This window comes from Chiroxiphia lanceolata, chromosome 30 (assembly GCF_009829145.1).
Source record: "Chiroxiphia lanceolata isolate bChiLan1 chromosome 30, bChiLan1.pri, whole genome shotgun sequence".
NCBI lineage: Eukaryota > Metazoa > Chordata > Aves > Passeriformes > Pipridae > Chiroxiphia > Chiroxiphia lanceolata.
Genome location: NC_045666.1, coordinates 1,837,301 through 1,854,324, shown reverse-complemented (window position 1 = coordinate 1,854,324; position 17,024 = coordinate 1,837,301). Strand labels below are relative to the sequence as shown.

The following is a 17,024-nucleotide window of genomic DNA, read 5'->3' as shown; positions in this document are numbered from 1 at the left end:
GGAAAATAAAGAAAACATGGGAAAAAAAAAAAGAAAAAAAGGTGTGTTGATCCTCGTCGACCAGGGATGAAGGAGGGGGGGCAGGAATGGGGGACCCCCAGATTGGGGATGGAGGGGGAGCAGGGATGGGGGACCCCCAGGATTGAGGAGGGGGGGGGAGCAGGGATGGGGGACCCCCAGACTGGGGATCGGGGGGTGAACAGGGATGGGGGGGGAACAGGGATGGGGGACCCCCAGATTGGGGATGAAGGGGGAGCAGGGATGGGGGACACCCAGGATTGGGGATCGGGGGGGGAACAGGGAGGGGGGACCCCCAGATTGGGGATGAGGGGGGAGCAGGGATGGGGGACGCCCAGGATTGGGGATCGGGGGGGGAACAGGGATGGGGGAGCCCCAGATTGGGGATGGGGGGGGAACAGGGGTGGGGAAGCCCCAAGATTAGGGATGGGGGGGGAACAGGGATGGGGGAGCCCCAGATTGGGGATCAGGGGGGAACAGGGATGGGGGAGCCCCCGGTTGGGAGCGCAGGGATGGAGAACTCCCGGGATTGGGGATGGGGATGGGGGGGGACAGGGATGACCCCGGTCCGGCGGAGGGGGAGGGTTCGGACCTCCAGTTTCCCGTCGGCCCCGGTGGCTCCGCCCCCCCCCCCCCGGCAGCGCGCGCGTGGGGGCGGGGCCACGCGGGCACCGGGGCCGGAACCGGGAGCGGGACCGGGACCCCTCCGGGACCCGCGTGCAGCGCGGACCGAGATGTGGCCGCTCCGCCTGGGCAGGGTGAGCCCCGGCGCTGGGAGGGGGGGGTGTCCCGATCCCCGGGGGTTGGGGGGGTCCCGGTCCCCGGTAAGGGGTCCCCGGTGAGGGTTCCCCCATCCCGCGCGGGTCCCGGTGCGCGCCGGGCACTGCGGTCCCGGGGGTCTCCCGGTGCTCGCGGGGGTCCCGGTGCCCGGGGGAGGGTCCCGGTGCCCGGTAGGGGTGGGCCCGCTCGGGGCCCCGGTGCCCGGTGAGTCCCGGTGCCCGCAGGGGTCCCGGATCCAGGGGGGATCCCAGGAGAGCCCCGGTGCTCGCGGGGGTCCCGGAGCCCGCAGCGTGCTCCGGTCCCCGGTGTCTCCCGGTGCTCACACGGGTCCCGGTCTCCGGGACGTCCCCAGTGGGGGGGTCCCGGTGCTCGCTGCAGAGGGACAGGAGGGGGTCCCGGTGCCCAGTTGTTCGCCCCCCACGAACCCCCTTCCTCCCCCTCCAGCGCCCCCGGGGGTCTCAGCTCCATCCCGGGCCTCCCCACCGCCCTCGCCCCCGGTTGGGCACCGACACCCCCATCCCGGTGTCGAGTCCCCCGAAGGGTCCCGTCCCCCCCATCACCCTCCTCACGGACTTTGTGTCTGTCCCAAAGTCCCCGGGGCCTGAACAGTCACCGCCACCGGCCTTGGCCCCTGCCCGGTGCCCGGGGCCCCGCGGGTGATGCAATGGGGCGGCGGCGGTTACATCACCCGGCACCGGGCACCGGGGCGAGGGGGGCACAGGGGACCCCCCCTCGCTGTGCACGGCGCTGGGAGGGGGGTCCTGCAGGGCACACACAGCCCCCCGTGTACAACGAGGGGGGGGCCGTGGATGAGGATCTGGGGGTGCGTGTGGGCTTGAGGGGGGCCCCATGTGCCCTATGGGGGGTTCTCATGTGCCTTATGGGGTCCTTGGGGGTCCTCATATGCCTTTGGGGTCTTTGGGAGTCCCCACGTGTCTTGTGGGAACCTTGGGAGGGTCCCCATGTGCTTGGTGGGGGAGCTTGGAGGGGTCCCCATGGGCCTTATGAGGACCTTGGGGGGGGGTCCCCCGTGTGCCCACCTTGGGGGGGTGACACCGGTGACTGGAGACAGAATTTGGGGGTCTCGCTCCTGCTGCTGTCACCTGCAGGTCTGGAGGGGTAAGGGGGGGTCCAGCACCCTCCCTGTGGGGTCACAGCCTGTCCCTGTAGGTCTGGAGGGGTAAGGGGGGGGTCCAGCACCCTCCCTGTGGGGTCACAGCCTGTCCCTGCAGGTCTGGAGGGGTAAGGGGGGTGTCCAGCACCCTCCCTGTGGGGTCACAGCCTGTCCCTGTAGGTCTGGGGGGGTAAGGGGGGTGTCCAGCACCCTCCCTGTGGGGTCACAGCCTGTCCCTGCAGGTCTGGAGGGGTAAGGGGGGGTCCAGCACCCTCCACGTGGGGTCACAGCCTGTCCCCCCCTCCCCGTGCAGACCCTGCAGCGATGGGGGGCCCGGGGGGGCCCCGGCAGCCAGCGGGCACAGCAGGGCAGCCAGCGGGCACAGCACGGCTCCGCCGCCGCCGCCACCACCGGGCACGTCCCCGGGTGGACGGGGCAGGAGAGCCTGGCCGAGAGCGACCCCGAAATCTGGAGCCTGGTGCAGAAGGAGAAGGATCGGCAGTGCCGGGGGCTGGAGCTCATTGCCTCTGAGGTGGGGGCCGGGGGGCTTGGGGGGGCCGTGGGGACGGGCCCAGGGCACCCCTGATCAAGGGGGGGGTTTGGTGGCTCCAGCTCTGACCCCCAGTTCTCCTCCAGAATTTCTGCAGCCGGGCGGCGCTGGAAGCCCTGGGCTCCTGCCTCAACAACAAGTACTCGGAGGGCTATCCCGGGAGGAGGTAAAGCGGGGAGGGGGCTGGGGGGGGCATCAGGGGTCCCTCTGCACCGAGGGATCGAGATTCCCCCGAGGGGGGCTGCCCTCTGCACCGGGGCTCCCGTGGGGCACAGTGGGCGGGGGCTGGCGGGGGGAGCCCCCATAACCCCGTCCCGTGTCCCCCAGGTACTACGGGGGGGCCGAGGTGGTGGATCAGATCGAGCTGCTGTGCGAGCGGCGGGCGCTCGAGGCCTTCGACCTGGACCCCGCGCACTGGGGCGTCAACGTGCAGCCCTACTCGGGGTCCCCGGCCAACTTCGCCGCCTACACGGCCCTGCTGCAGCCCCACGACCGCCTCATGGGGCTGGACCTGCCCGACGGGGGCCAGTAAGTGGGGGTTTGGGGGGGCCTGGAGCCCACTGCCCCCGGGGGGGCCTGGAACCCGCTGCCTCCCGGGGGTCCCAGGCTCACCCCGCACCTTCCCCACAGCCTCACCCACGGGTACATGTCCGACGTCAGGAAGATCTCGGCCACCTCCATCTTCTTCGAGTCGATGCCCTACAAGCTGGATGTGAGCTGAGGGGCAGGATCCGGGGGGGGGAAGGGGGGGCTGTGGCTGTGGCTGATCCCAGTGGTGCCCTGAGGTGCCCGAGCTGCTCCGGCAGCTCCTGCCCTGCCCTCCATGTCCCAGCGAGTCCCAGATGTGTCCCCGTGCCATGGGAGATGCCCGTGGCTCAGCCAGAGGTGCTGTGCTTGGAGCGGGGGGCAAAGGGGTGCCTTGGCGAGCTGTCTGTCTGTCTGTCCATCCACTCCTGGGCTGACTGAGCTTTCTTGTCCATCTGTCCATCCCTCACAGCCGGCCCTGGGGCTGACTGACCTGGCTGTCTTCTCTGTCCATCCCCGGGCTGACTGACGGGGCTGTCTGTCTGTCTGTGTGTCTGACCCTGGGCTGTTTGTCCCTGGGCTTGCTGACCGAGCTGTCCATCCCTCACAGCTGGCCTTGGGGTCGAGTGACCCGGTTCTGTCTGTCCGTCTGTCCCTCACAGCCGGCCGTGGGGTCGAGTGACCCGGTTCTGTCTGTCCGTCTGTCCCTCACAGCCGGCCACGGGGCTGATCGACTACGAGCAGCTGGAGGTGACGGCGCGGCTCTTCCGTCCCCGCCTGGTCATCGCGGGCACCAGCGCCTACGCCCGGCTCATCGACTACGGCCGCATGAGGAAGGTGCGTGCGGGGGTCAGGGGACGGCGGGTGGCCACAGCGTCCCCAAGGGATGGTGGGTGGCTGCAGTGTCCCCAGGGGATGGTGGGTGGCCGTGGCATCCCCAAGGGACAGTGGGTGACCGCAGCGTCTCCAGGGGACAGTGGGTGGCCGCAGTGTCCCCAGGGGATGGTGGGTGGCCGCGGTGTCCCCAGGGGACAGTGGGTGGCCGCAGTGTCCCCAGGGGACGGTGGGTGACTGCGGCATCCCCAAGGGACAGTGGGTGGCCGTGGTGTCCCCAGGGGACAGTGGGTGACCGCGGCATCCCCAAGGGACAGTGGGTGGCTGTGGTGTCCCCAGGGGTCAGCAGGTGGCCGTGGTGTCCCCAAGGGACAGTGGGTGGCCGTGGCATCCCCAGGGGTCAGTGGGTGACCGCGGCGTCCCCAGGTGTGCGACGAGGTCAAGGCGTACCTGCTGGCGGACATGGCCCACATCAGCGGGCTGGTGGCGGCCAAGGCCATCCCCTCGCCCTTCGAACACGCCGACGTCGTCACCAGCACCACCCACAAGACCCTGCGCGGCGCCAGGTGAGGCCGTGACCGCCGGCCACGTTCCGGGGGCTGCGTCCCAGGGGATGGAGCTGCCCCGGGGGTCGGGGGGGTCGGTGTCCCACAGGGGGACAGCGGGAGGAGCGGTGCCAGCGTCTCTCGCCCCCAGGTCGGGACTGATCTTCTACCGCAAGGGCGTGCGCTCCGTGGATAAGAAGACTGGGAAGGAGACGCTCTACGACCTGGAGGACAGGATCAACTTCTCCGTGTTCCCCTCCCTGCAGGGGGGCCCCCACAACCACGCCATCGCCGCCGTGGCCGTGGCCCTCAAACAGGTCTGTGCCGGGGCGGGGGGGGGCTCGGGGTGGGAGGTGACCCGGGCCCCACGCTGACGGGGTGTCCCCTCGCTCCCAGGCCAACTCCCCGGCCTTCAGGGAGTACTGTCAGCAGGTCCTGAGGAACGCCAAGGCCATGGCACAGGCGCTGCTGCAGCGCGGGTACACCCTGGTGTCAGGTAATGCTCTGTGCCCGCGGGATCCGGGCACCAGAGGGACGAGCTGTGCTGGGTGGGCTTGGGGGGCAGAGGAGGGGGGGCTGAGGCAGAACAGGGGCAGCGCTGCAGAGCAGGGAAAGGGCAGCGAGGGGAGGGCTGGGGGTGCTCGGGGGTCCTCACCCCTCTCCCTCGCTTTCCAGGGGGCACCGACAACCACCTGGTGCTGGTGGACCTGCGGCCCAAGGGCATCGACGGGGCGCGGGCGGAGAGGGTGCTGGAGCTCGTGTCCATCACCGCCAACAAGAACACGTGCCCGGGGGACAAGAGTGCCCTGACCCCGGGGGGGCTGCGCCTGGGTGAGGGACGGGCCCTGCGGGGGGGCTTCCTGCCAGCCCTGGGGCGGGGGGGTCCTCGGGCTTTTGCCCCAGGGCATCCCCACTGCTTCACCCTTCTCTGAGGACGCCCTGGGGGAGTTTGGAGCCGGGTCTGGCCCAGACAGGGGCACAGGACCCCATGGGGGCTGGCGGCTGGGGAGCTCCTTGGGGGGTTTGGGGAGCTCCTTAGGGGGCTTGGGGAGCTCCCTGGGGACTTGGGGAGCTCCTTGGGGGTCTTGGGGAGCTCCTTGGGGGGCTTGGGGAGCTCCTTGGGGAGGGGTGGGGAGCTCCTTGGGGGGTTTGGGGAGCTCCCTGGGGGGGCTTGGGGAGCTCCTTGGGGGGTTTGGGGAGCTCCCTGGGGGGGCTTGGGGAGCTCCTTGGGGGGTTTGGGGAGCTCCCTGGGGGGGCTTGGGGAGCTCCTTGGGGGGTTCGGGGAGCTCCTTGGGGGGGCTTGAGGAGCTCTTTGGGGGGCTCGGGGAGCTCCTTGGGGGGGTTGGGGAGCTCCTTGGGGGGCTCGGGGAGCTCCCTGGGGGGCTTGGGTTGCTCCCTGGTGCTGCTGCCCCGCGGTGGTCCCGGCCCTGACGGGCTCCATCCCCAGGTGTCCCCGCGCTGACCTCCCGCCACTTCCGCGAGGAGGATTTCCAGAAGGTCGTGGAGTTCATCGACGAGGGCATCGTGCTGGCCCTGGACGTCAAGAGCAAAACCAGTGAGTGGGGGGGGGCCGTGTCTCCCCCCCGTCTCTCCCCGTGCCCCCCTCCCTGGGTGCCCACCGGCCCCTCTCCCTTTGGGGCACGGGGGCTCTGCCGGTGCCAGCCCCACTCCCCCCAGCCTGCTGGAGCTTCCCCTGCGGGCACCAGGCCAGGGGTGGGGCTGCCGTGGGGTCCCCCCCTCCTCACCTGTGCCCCTCCCACCCCCCAGGTAAACTCCAGGACTTCAAGACCTTCCTGCTGCAGGACCCCGAGACGCAGCGGCGCCTGGCTGAGCTCCGCCGGCGCGTCGAGACCTTCGCTCGTGCCTTCCCCATGCCCGGCTTCAGCGACCACTGAGGGGGGGGCTCCCCTCCTGCCGGGCTGGGGCCACCGGGGGGGGAAAGAGGGGAGGCTGAGACCCCCCCTCTGCCCTTCCCCACTCCCCTTCCTCCCCCTTTAGCACCTTTGGGCGCTCCCTCCCCGGGGCGGGGTCGGTGCCCGCCCATCCTGCTCTCAGTGTTAGGGTGCAGAGACCCCCCCCAGACCCTGACTGGGGGGGGGCACCGCTTCTTCCAGCCTCATCTTGCACTTTTCTATGGGGGGGTGTTGCTAATAAAAGTGGGGGCAGAGCCTGGAGGTGTGTGGGTGCTGGGCTGGGGGGTCTGGGGGTGGGTTCCTGGAGCCCCTCAGCGCTGCACCAGGAGAGCTGGGGGGGGTCTCTGTGCCTCGGTGTCCCCGTCCTGGGGCTTCACCCAGTGGGCTCTGAGGGCAGGGGGTGACACTGAGCCCCAAAACAAATCAGGGGGCCATAGCCCAGGCTGCCCTAACCCCCCCTCCTTTTCCTGCCCAGCCAGACCCTGCCCCGTGTCACGTGTGCCAGGGGGTGCACACGCCTCCAGCACACGCATGAACATCCACACATGTGTGGGGGTGACCCCTCCACCCCCTCGCCCTCTCCAGAGGGTCCAGGGTGGGGCCTGAGGGGGGACCCTGGAGCGTGGGAGAGCGGAAATGCAGCACCCAGGGGGGGCTTGTGCTGCTTCCAGTGGGATGTGACCCCCCCCCAGCCTTCCCGGAGGAGGGGGTGTGAGAACATCTCCTGCATTACAGGCCCTGGGAAACCATAAATAACCCAGTTTGCTGCCCCCCCTATCATTTATTAGTGTCCCAGGAGTTCAATGCAGGCACAACGTGACAGTGAGGGGTGTGGGGGCTCTGCAGGGATGTGGTTTATTGGGGGGGGGACTCGGCCACATGGTTTTGGGGTGCTGGCGGAGCAGTGGGACCTGTGTGCAGTGGCTTTGGCAGAGCTGGAGGGGCCGGGGGGGGGCTTCTGGCGAGGGTGGGTTCCCCCCCTGCCCCAGCACATCCTGGGGGTGGCTCAGAAGCTGGGACGCTCCTTCTTGAGGTTCTTGTAGTCAGTGGAAACTGCCAGAAACTGGAGAAGGGAGGGAGGTGAGGGGGGGTCGTGACTCCCCTCCCTGCTGTCGCTGCAGCCCGGCCTTGGCCCCGAGGTGGGGGGGACACACACAGTGCCCCCCTCCCCAAATCTGAGCACAAGGAGCTGGGGGGGCTCGTGGGGCCCATGAACCTCCACTCCGGGGCTGATCCCCCTTTCCCCTTCCCAAGGAAAAAGCCTTGCCCTGACGGTGGCTGCTCCCCCCTCCCCTGCCCAGTTCACCCAGTGCTCACTTTATACTGGTCCGTGGGGCTCAGCTTATTCCAGGGCTCAGGATTGTTTTTGCGGTCCCAGCTGCAGGGGGGTGATGGGCACATCAGCACCTGCAGGGAGTGGGGAGAGACCCCCCCCCACTGCTCCCCCCCCCGCTGCCCCCAGCCCCGGTGTCACCACCCCCGGTTCTCCTCGGAGCCTTCCCACATCGGACACATCCCGTCCTGTCCCGGGAGGGGCTTTGGGAGGGCAGCAGAGCCGTGGGATGGGGTCCCTGGAGAGAACAGCTCACGTCCCCCCCCTCTTCCATCCCCCCCCCCATCCGCTGGTGGTGGCCAAGAGTAGAATTTTCCATCTGGGAAGATGTTTGTGTGTGTTACTGGGGGATGAGGGGGGGGCCGTGCTGCAAGCACAGCCCCCCCGGAGCTGTTAATGGCATTAATGTGCTGGGGGGGGCTGTTGTCCCCCCCCCAAACACCCCCCTGCACTCCCACCCTCCAAGCCAAGGTGTCTGGATCTGCTAATTGCAGAGCTGAGCTCAGCTGGTGCCAGATTAAATCCATGAGTGGTTTTACCGGGAGCAAATAATTATGAGCAAGGTGGGGGGGCTGTGGGGACACGGGAAAACCAGCCTGGTCCCCCCAGCACGTGGGGCTGTCCTGCCCATCCATCCTCTGTGATTCCACATCCCTCCCTCCACCCAGGCACCCCCCCCTGTCCCCCACCCCTCTATCCTTCCTCACACCTCTCCCTCCACTCTTCCTTCCTTCCCCCTGCTTTTGTCTGTCCCTCCCTCCCTCCCTCTCCCCATTCCTTCTCCAACCATCCATCTGACCATTTCCCATTCCTCCCTCAGTCCCACCCTCCCCACACTCATCCATCATCCATCCATCCCTCCATCCATCTTCACACCTCACACCCTTCCTCTTCCTCACTCGTTCTTCCATCCCTCCATCCCCCATCCCTCCCTCCATCCCTCCACCCTCACACCTCTCCCTCTGCTCATCCTTCCCTGCTGGTTTTGTCTGTCCTTCCCTCCCTCCCTCCCTCTCTTCATTCCTTCTCTAACCATCCATCCCACATTCCCCATTCCCCTCACTTCCCTCCCCACATTTTTCCCCCTTGTCCCTCAGCCACACTCAGCTTTTCCCCCACCTTGTCACCCACCCACCCACCTTCCTCCCAGTGCCCAGAGCAGGGGGCTGGAGGAGCCCTTCTCCCATCCCCCCCCCAAAACAAGGAGAGGGGACACAACCCCCCAGCTTCCCTCACCCCCTCAGGGCACCTCTGCACCCACATTTGCCCCCCCCCCACTCACCAGGAAGGGGCCGGGTGTGTCTGGGCACCCCAACACCCGCTCACCACGCAGGGGCTGAGCCCCCCACGCCCCCGGGGGGTGCCTGGGGTGAGAGATCAAGGGGTGCCCAGGGCCAGTGCCCAAGGGGTGCCTGGGATGAGAGCCCGGGGGGTGCCCAGGGCCCCCCGACCCGTACCTGACGTCGGGGCTGTACAGTGCCAGCCTCAGCAGGTACAGCACCGCGCTGCCCAGGCCCACACTGATGAAGCCAATGAGGGGAATGAGCTGCAGAGAGAAAGAGAGAGAGAGAGAGAAATGAAAAATACCCCAATAAAATGAATATTTATCAGGCGGACTGGAGAGTGAAAGGCAGAGCTGACACGCCGGGAGATTTACAGGGGGAATATGGCAGAGCAATCCTGTAGCTGGGCTGTGGTACACAGTGTAGCTGTCAGCTTGAGTGACTGAATTAAAAGGGGGAGAGAAAAATCGGCTCGTGGTGGAGAGGAATTGGATTTGGAATGAGAAATCACTTCCCCTCTGCCTGTGGCTGCCCCGTGCTGGTGCTGCTGAGGACCCGGGGACCCCATTCCCAGTGTTTCCAGCGACCCTGCTCAGGGCTCAGCCTTGGTCACGGCTCCTCACCGAGGGACTCGGTCCTGGGTACCCCATTCCTGGCACTCCCAGCATCCCCAGTGCCCCCGTTCTGGGCCAAGCCTCAGCTGATGGTTCCTCCCTGAGGCACTCGGTCCTGGGCACCCTGTTCCCAGCATTCCCAGGGTTCCCAGTTCTCCGGCTCAGGGCTGAGCAGCAGCTCATGGTTCCTCCTGGAGGGACTCGGTCCTGGGCAGGGTTTGTCCCTGAGCCACACTGTGACCCAGGCGTGTCCCTGTCCCCCCACAGCCCCCCGAGCCCTGCCCCCCCCTCTGCACCATCTCCCGGCACAGCTCAAGACAAGGAGTGCTCAGTTCCTCTTGCTGGAAAGGACTGGGACACACTGGGGCCGAGCAGTTGGGGGTCCAGGGCCGGTCGGGGGGGGCACTCAGTGACCCCAGCCCCACCACGAGGTGCCCTCGCCCCCCTCCGTGCCCACAGCGGCTCCCGTCACACCTCGGCCGAGCGATCGGTTCCATCTCCCCGTCTCCGCTGCCAATCCCCCAGTGCCCGGAGCGGCGCGGCCTCAATCGGAGCCGAGCCGAGGCGGTTTTGACCTCCCCCAAATTGCCGCGGCCCCCGCGCCGGGGAAGCCGCGGGCGTGTAATGAGCCTGGCGCCAGCCGTGCCCCTGGGAGCCGGAGCCTCGCCGTGCCCATTAACGGCGGCGGGGCCACCGGAGCCGCCGGAGCCGCCTCGACAACCCCCGGCCCCGTTTGCGGCTCCGCTCGGCGGCTGCAGCCAGAGACGGGGGGCTGGGGACCCCCACCCCACTCGGGTGGCACGTGGAAACGCGCTGAAAAGGGTCACTCCGACCCCTCTGCCCCCCCCCACCAGCCCACAGCAGCGTCCCCCTGCCCAGCCCTCGCTCTCCCAGTGCCCCCAGTACGGCCCAGCTCCTGCTCGGCAGCGCCCTGCTCAAGCCGAGCTGCGATGATGGAGCGCCCGGCAGATGCCAGCGCCCACCCAGGAGGGTCGGGGCCATCGGCGGATGACGGTCCTTGGCACCGGGTGCCAGCAGGAGCTGGCAGCAGCCTCTGCCCGAGCGCTGGCGAATCCAGAAGCCGCCGCAGCGCCGGAAGTTGCTGTGGCTGCGGGAGGAGGTTCAGGGCAGCGGGTCCGTCTCACCATCTGCTGCCGACACCGCCTGGGTGATTAATGCCCGGGAAGGATTCGGGGGCTGCCAAGCCGCAGGTGCCAGCGGTGGAGCCCCCATTTCCCGCCGGCACGAGGCGGGTGGGCGGTGGGGAGCAGTGCCAGGCTCTGCCCCGTGCCCGGTCGGTGCCCACCCAGCCGTGCCAGAGGGCTCTGGTCCTGCGTGGCCGGGACACCCATCACTGCCGGGCACCTGGGAACCCACTGCCGGGTGAAAGTGCAGCTCCCCCTGCCCAGCAGTGTCACAGCCAAGCACTGGGATGGGCGGGTGACACCCCACGGGGAGGGTGACACCGCAGAAACTGCCCCAGCAACAAACCTGCCGTGTACCAGCACCCAGGAACCCCCCCCAGGCCTTCACACCTCCAGTCTGGGGGTCTCTCTGTGCCCCCCAAGCCACTCCCAGCTCCTCAGCTGGAGAAACCGTGGCAGGAACAGGAACAACATCCCAAACCCTTCCGCTGGGCAGTAAGGATCACGCAGGAGGCCCGGCCTGTGCTGCCCATTTGGGGATGCTGGAAGCACCCCGGGGATGCTCTCTGCCAGTGCCCACGGTGCTGGGCCCCCCCCCTTGGCAGTGCTGGATGGACGGAACGGGGTGGGAAGCACCAGGTGGTCTCACCTTTCCTTGGGGAAGGAGGGATGGGGACCCCCAGGACCCCCCGTCTGACCCGGAGGGTGCTGAGTGGGAGGATGGTGGGAAGGGGAGGTTGGGGAGCGGGGATGGAACAGGACTGGGGGGCTGAGGAGGCTCCTGGGGAGGGTGGGGAAGAGGAGCTGGCAGAGGGCACAGAGGGCAGAGGAAGGCACAAGGAATGGGGGGTGGGATGAGGGAAGGAGGACGTGGAGAAGCCCAGGGGCTCCTGGCATGTGGCGAGAGAAGGGCAAGGACGAGCCTGAAGGATGGGGGGCTGCCGGGGGTCCCCGGGAGGAGGGACAGAGGGATGGGGGGTCCCTGGAGGGAGGGGGGCCGGGTCACTCACTCCGGGGTGCCGTTTGACATGCCGGGAGAACATTCCTCCGCGCGGGGGGCCCTTCATGGCCGGGGTGGGATCGGTCCGGCTGCGACAGCGGGTTCCCAGGTCCGACCGAGGATGGAGAGTGGGCAGGAGGCGAGGGAGGCGTCTGCGGCCGGGCTGGGAGGGACGGGGCGGGTCGGGGACGGGGATCCCGGCCCGGGGACACGGCCAGCGGGGAGGGACAGGGAGGCTCGGGACCAGATCCTGACCCCCGGCCCCTTCCAGCCTCCCCCGGGGTGACCCCGTTGTCTGGGGGACTGACGAGACGAGCTCTGGGCGTGGACCCCGAGGTCCCCTCGGGCCTCAGTTTCCCTCCGCGCTCGGGACCGGCCCCGTCCCGCCCCGCACAGCCCCGGCACGGGCGAGGGATGAGCCGAGTGATTCCCGGTGACAACTTGGCCGGGCTTGGCCGCCCCCCCCCCCCTCCCGTTTATGATAAATGATATAACTCCCAATTTACATTTAGCCATGCAAATCTCCCCGACAGGAACAGATGCTGCCGTGCATGTGGAAAACGGCCATTTGTGTCCAACAAAGGACCGGGAGAGGGACAGAACGGGCGGGTGGGGGTGGCACGATGGACCCCGGCAGGGATGGGCACCCTGGCCACGTTCTGGCACTGGCAAGCGCCGGCACAGCCGTGTCTGGTACCTGTGAGACCCCACCGTGGGGGTTCTCAGAGCCCCCCCCGGATGCTCCACTCTCCCACCCACACGGGGGGTCCCCCCCGACACGAGGCCACCCACCCCCTCTGCTTCCAGCCGAGGATAAAGGACAAAGGGGGGGAGTTTCTGGGGGGTACACGGATAGGAGAGCAGGCTGAGGAGCATCCAGCGAGGCCCCGGGTGATATAATTAGAGATTTGAGATGCCATTGATTAAGTGCCACTGCCCGAGACGGAGCATCCTGCCTTCGGCACGGCCCCTGTGTCCTTCCTCACCTTCCTCTGCCCAGGGAGGGCACGGGGGGGGCTCAGGGAGGGTGGGCAGGGGGTACACGGGGTGTGTGCACATGGGACACGTGTGTGAGTGTGGGACGTGTGTGCAGGGCGTGACCCATCACTGCAGGGTGGCCCACGAGGTCTGGGGGACCCCGGGCCTGTCGCTCCCAGCTCTGCTCTGGGGGGCCCTGCACCCTGAGCCCCCCATTCCCTGCACCCTGAGCCCCCATTCCCTGCACCCTGAGCCCCCCATTCCCTGCACTCTGAGCCCCCCATTCCCTGCACCCTGAGCCTCCATTTCCTGCATTGTGAGCCCTCAATTCCCTGCCCCCTGACCCCCCATTCCCTGCACCCTGAGCCCCCAATTCCCTGCACCCTGAGCCCCCCGTTCCCTGCACCCTGAGCCCCCCGTTCCCTGCACTCTGAGCCCCCCATTCCCTGCAGGAGCTCCCCTGGAACACGGAGGGATTCCCTGCCCACGGAGCCCAGCTGCCTCCACGCTCATTAATGACTGTAATTAAGAGGCAGTTTAATCCCACGTGGTGCTTCCCTGTTCCGTGGGGATGCCGGGAATCCTCGGGAGCAGCCCTGGAGGGGGGGTGGGGGGGCTCCAAGAGTGTGACCCCAGAACCCCCAGCACGGAAGTGCCACTGGAGCTTCTCCTCTGCACACACCGAGTTGGGGATCAGCGTTTGGGGAGGGAGAACACACAGATCCTTTGGGGAGGGAGAACACACAGATCCTTTGGGGAGGGAGAACACACAGATCCTTCCCAGAGAGAAAGGAGTTACAGTGGCCAAGCCTGGGAAAGATGGGAACAGGCAGTGGGCTACACAGATGTGCACATCTGGGCAACTCCACACCCACCCAAACCAGGGAGCTCTGGTCTACCCATCCAATCCATAGGGACCCATCCCAAAATCCAAGGGACACAGGGGGCTGGGAGGGATTCCCACCTCAAAATTCAAGTTCCAGGGGGGAACTTGGGGGTCCAGGGGGACCCAGAGGTCTGGGGGAACCCTAACCCTGAAGTTCAGGGGTCTGGAAGGGACTCCACTGGCTGGGATGGGGGTAGGCAGGGGTCTTGGGTGGGCCCAGTGCCTGGGGGGGACCCTTACTCCAAAATCCAGGGGTTCAGGGGGGGATCCAGTGGTCTGGGTGGGCCTTCACCCCAAAATTCAGAGGTCCAGGGGACGACCCAGAGGTCTGGGTGGGACAAGGGGGATCATCACCACGAAAGTCAGGAATTCAGGGGGGCAAACGGGGCTCTGGGGGGGCCCCCAAGGGTCTGAGGGAGGCACGAGGGGGGTCCTGGGTGGGGGGCACCCCGAGGTGCTGCGGTGCAGCCGCACACACCCGGCACACGTGCAGGGACAGACAGACAGACAGACACACCTGGGGGAGCTCCCAGATGGTGGCACACGTGCAGAGGCACACGGAGGGAGAGGTGACACACACGCGGGAGAGCCGGGGCCGGGGGGGGGCCCGGGGGGGCCGCGGGAGGGGGGTTTGGATCCCGCGGCTCCTCCGGCAGCCGCCGCGTCGGGTGATTTTACAACCGCTCCAAAAATATTATTCAAGATGAAGGAGGATCACGGCTGCTGCGAGCGAGCCGGGGCCGTCGCCGGGAATTTATCACCTGGAATTGGGTGCCCCCTTCCCCCTCCCCCGGCACGGCGCCGTGATGAAGTGCTTCATTAATGGGAGATGCTGCGGCTCGGGATGAACGTGCCTGCACCTGAGCACGCGCTTCCTCGGGCTCCTGCCTCGGCACTGAGCCCCCCCGGCCCCACGGAGCCCCCCCCCGAGCCCTCCTGATCCACACATCCCATGGCACAAGTCCACAGCCCTCCCAGCCCCCTCCTGATCCACACATCCCATGGCACAAGTCCACAGCCCCCACAGCCCCCTCCTGATCCACACATCCCATGGCACAAGTCCACAGCCCCCCCCAGCCCCCCTGCCCTCCCGGCTGGCGCCCACTGGTTGTGCCCCCCAAGCTGGGGAAGGGTCCCCCCCCCAACCACGTCCTGGTGTGACACGGGGTCACCTCCGGCTGCTCACGGGGCCCTTCCCTTCGATCCGGCCCCGCTCCCACCAGAGCCGTCATTCCCGAAGGATTTCGGCCCTGGCACGACGGGAACCGGCACAAAAAATCCATCCCAGGCAAAGCAAACAAACAACAAACAAACAGCCGATAATTAAATGGAGAATTAACGGGATGGATTCCATACACACCCCCCCCCCCGGAGCCACGCTTGGAACCGGGAGAAAGAGCTGGATCCCGGGGATGTGGGAGAGAGGGACGATCCCGGTGCTGCTGCCGGGGACCCCGAGGGGAAGGAGTGGCACTTGCAGCTCCACGACGGGCATCACCCCCCAGCACTATCGCGACATGTCGTGGTGATTCGCACAGCCCCGGCCCTGCCAAACCGCGCCTCTGGGGTCGGCAGCGCTGAGCCGGCGTGTGACGTCATACCTGCTACGTGACGTCACCGAGCGCCATTACATCACAGCCCCCTCCTCGCTCCTGCCCTGGTCGTGACGCGGCTCCGATCGCGCCCACCCAGGGCCCGGCACATCCATCACCCATCGGGGCGCGGCGCCTGCAACTGGCACCGTCATTTAAGAGCCATTATCGGCCTTAATTCCCCTCATTAATCACGGGAGCGGCGGGGGGAGCACCGGGAGAGCCCAGCTCCGACCCCCACCGCGGCTGGACGGGGGGGACACCCCCGGACCCCGACTGCCCCAGACCCTGTCACCCCCCCGGTGATGCTGCAAACCCCCCCCCTGCTGCCAAAGGGGTCTTGGGGAGCTGATGAAGGGTCCTGAGGAGCCGGGGGGTTCCTGGGGAGCTGGGGGGTTCCTGGGCAGCTGGGGGGGTCCTGGGCAGCCGGGTGGATCAGCTCAGCCGCTGCCATGAAGCGATTCCTGGAACCGACCCCGCAGTTCCCCCCCTCGGCCCCGGCCCCGCACAATCGATTTTTTTTTCCATAATTCTCCGCAGAAAAGCCCCAGCCCGGAGCTGCGATTTCCCCGCCCGCGTTATAAATAACCGGGGTCAGCGGCTGCGAGGGCTGCGCCGCCGAGACACAATTTAATAAACACAATGGCCTCGTCCTTCATCGGCACAAAGGCACCGGGGGGGCCCGAGAGGAGCACACGGCTGGGACACGGCTGGGACACGGCTGGAACACACAAATGCATGGCTCAGACATGGAGGGAACGTGGATGGAACATGAATGGAACACAAACACATGGCTGGGACATGGAGGGAACATGGATGAACACACACACAGGGCTGGGACATGAAGGGAACATGGATGGAACATGGATGGAACACACACACACACACGGCTGGGACACGGATGGAACACACATACACATGGCTGGGACATGGCTGGGACATGGATGGAACACACACACAGGGCTGGGACATGGAGGGAACATGGATGGAACACACACACACAGCTGGGACACGGATGGAACACACACACATGATGGAACACACACACACATGGCTGGGACACAGGTGGGACACACACACATGGCTGGGACATGGATGGAACACGGATGGAACGTGGATGGAACATGGATGGAACACACACACAGGGCTGGGACATGGATGGAACACACACACATGGCTGGGACACAGGTGGGACACACATACACATGGCTGGGACATGGCTGGGACACAACACACATACATGGCTGGGACACGGATGGAACATGCACATTCATGGCTGGGACATGGACACAGCTGAGACACATAACACATGCTAGGGACACACCTGACACACACACATCACACACCCCCCCAGGTCTCACACACACACACACACACACACACACACACACACACCCACACACCCAGGTCTCACACACACACACACACACACACACACACACACACACACGTATGTATGTCACACACACACACATCACACACACACACCCCCCCAGGTCTCACACACACACACACACACACACACATCACACACACACACACACAGGTCACACACACACACACACACACACACACACACACACACGTATGTATGTCACACACACACACATCACACACACACACACACAGGTCACCCCCCCCTCACGCGCTCCCGGCCGGACCCCCCCTCGCTCCGTTCCCGTTCCCGTTCCCGGGTCTCGCCCCGGGGCCTGCGGGAGGCCTGTGGCGCCCTCTGGTGGCCGCGGCGGGGTCGGCCCGGGGGCACCGGGACAGGGACCGGGAAGGGGCTGTCGCGGGGCACTCGGCAGCGCGGGACACGGGTGGGCCCGTGGCTGCCGCCGGGCCCTGCTGCTCCTCCTGCTTCTCCTCCTCCTGCTCCTTCTGCTGCTCCTTCCCCTTCTCCTGCTCCTTCTC

At 67.1% G+C, this 17,024-nt stretch overlaps 2 protein-coding genes across 2 annotated transcripts; one reads left to right on the top strand and one right to left on the bottom strand.

Moving 5' to 3' along the window:
• The first annotated feature begins 667 nt into the window (after positions 1-667).
• Positions 668-6,538, top strand: SHMT2 (serine hydroxymethyltransferase 2). Its single transcript, XM_032713644.1, has 12 exons — positions 668-776; positions 2,226-2,444; positions 2,549-2,628; positions 2,790-2,990; positions 3,093-3,174; positions 3,702-3,824; positions 4,248-4,387; positions 4,518-4,683; positions 4,763-4,862; positions 5,042-5,197; positions 5,814-5,921; positions 6,134-6,538. Exons 1-12 carry the CDS (start codon positions 753-755, stop codon positions 6,259-6,261), a joined length of 1,527 nt encoding a protein of 508 aa, XP_032569535.1. The 5' UTR covers positions 668-752; the 3' UTR covers positions 6,262-6,538.
• A 642-nt stretch (positions 6,539-7,180) lies between these two features.
• NDUFA4L2 (NDUFA4 mitochondrial complex associated like 2) lies at positions 7,181-11,793 on the bottom strand. Its single transcript, XM_032713646.1, has 4 exons — positions 11,665-11,793; positions 9,070-9,158; positions 7,597-7,657; positions 7,181-7,342 (listed from the first exon to the last, which is right to left on the bottom strand). Exons 1-4 carry the CDS (start codon positions 11,719-11,721, stop codon positions 7,286-7,288), a joined length of 264 nt encoding a protein of 87 aa, XP_032569537.1. The 5' UTR covers positions 11,722-11,793; the 3' UTR covers positions 7,181-7,285.
• Positions 11,794-17,024: the final 5,231 nt, after the last annotated feature.

Coding starts and splice junctions, on each gene's coding strand:
- SHMT2 (XM_032713644.1), top strand. CDS start 753: ATGTGGCCGCTCCGCCTGGGCAGG. Junction 777..2,225: donor GGCCGCTCCGCCTGGGCAGG/GTGAGCCCCGGC, acceptor CTCCCCGTGCAG/ACCCTGCAGCGATGGGGGGC. Junction 3,175..3,701: donor CGATGCCCTACAAGCTGGAT/GTGAGCTGAGGG, acceptor TGTCCCTCACAG/CCGGCCACGGGGCTGATCGA.
- NDUFA4L2 (XM_032713646.1), bottom strand. CDS start 11,721: ATGAAGGGCCCCCCGCGCGGAGGAATGTTCTCCCGGCATGTCAAACGG. Junction 9,159..11,664: donor ATGTCAAACGGCACCCCGGA/GTGAGTGACCCG, acceptor TTCTCTCTGCAG/CTCATTCCCCTCATTGGCTT. Junction 7,343..7,596: donor GCCCCACGGACCAGTATAAA/GTGAGCACTGGG, acceptor TCCCTTCTCCAG/TTTCTGGCAGTTTCCACTGA.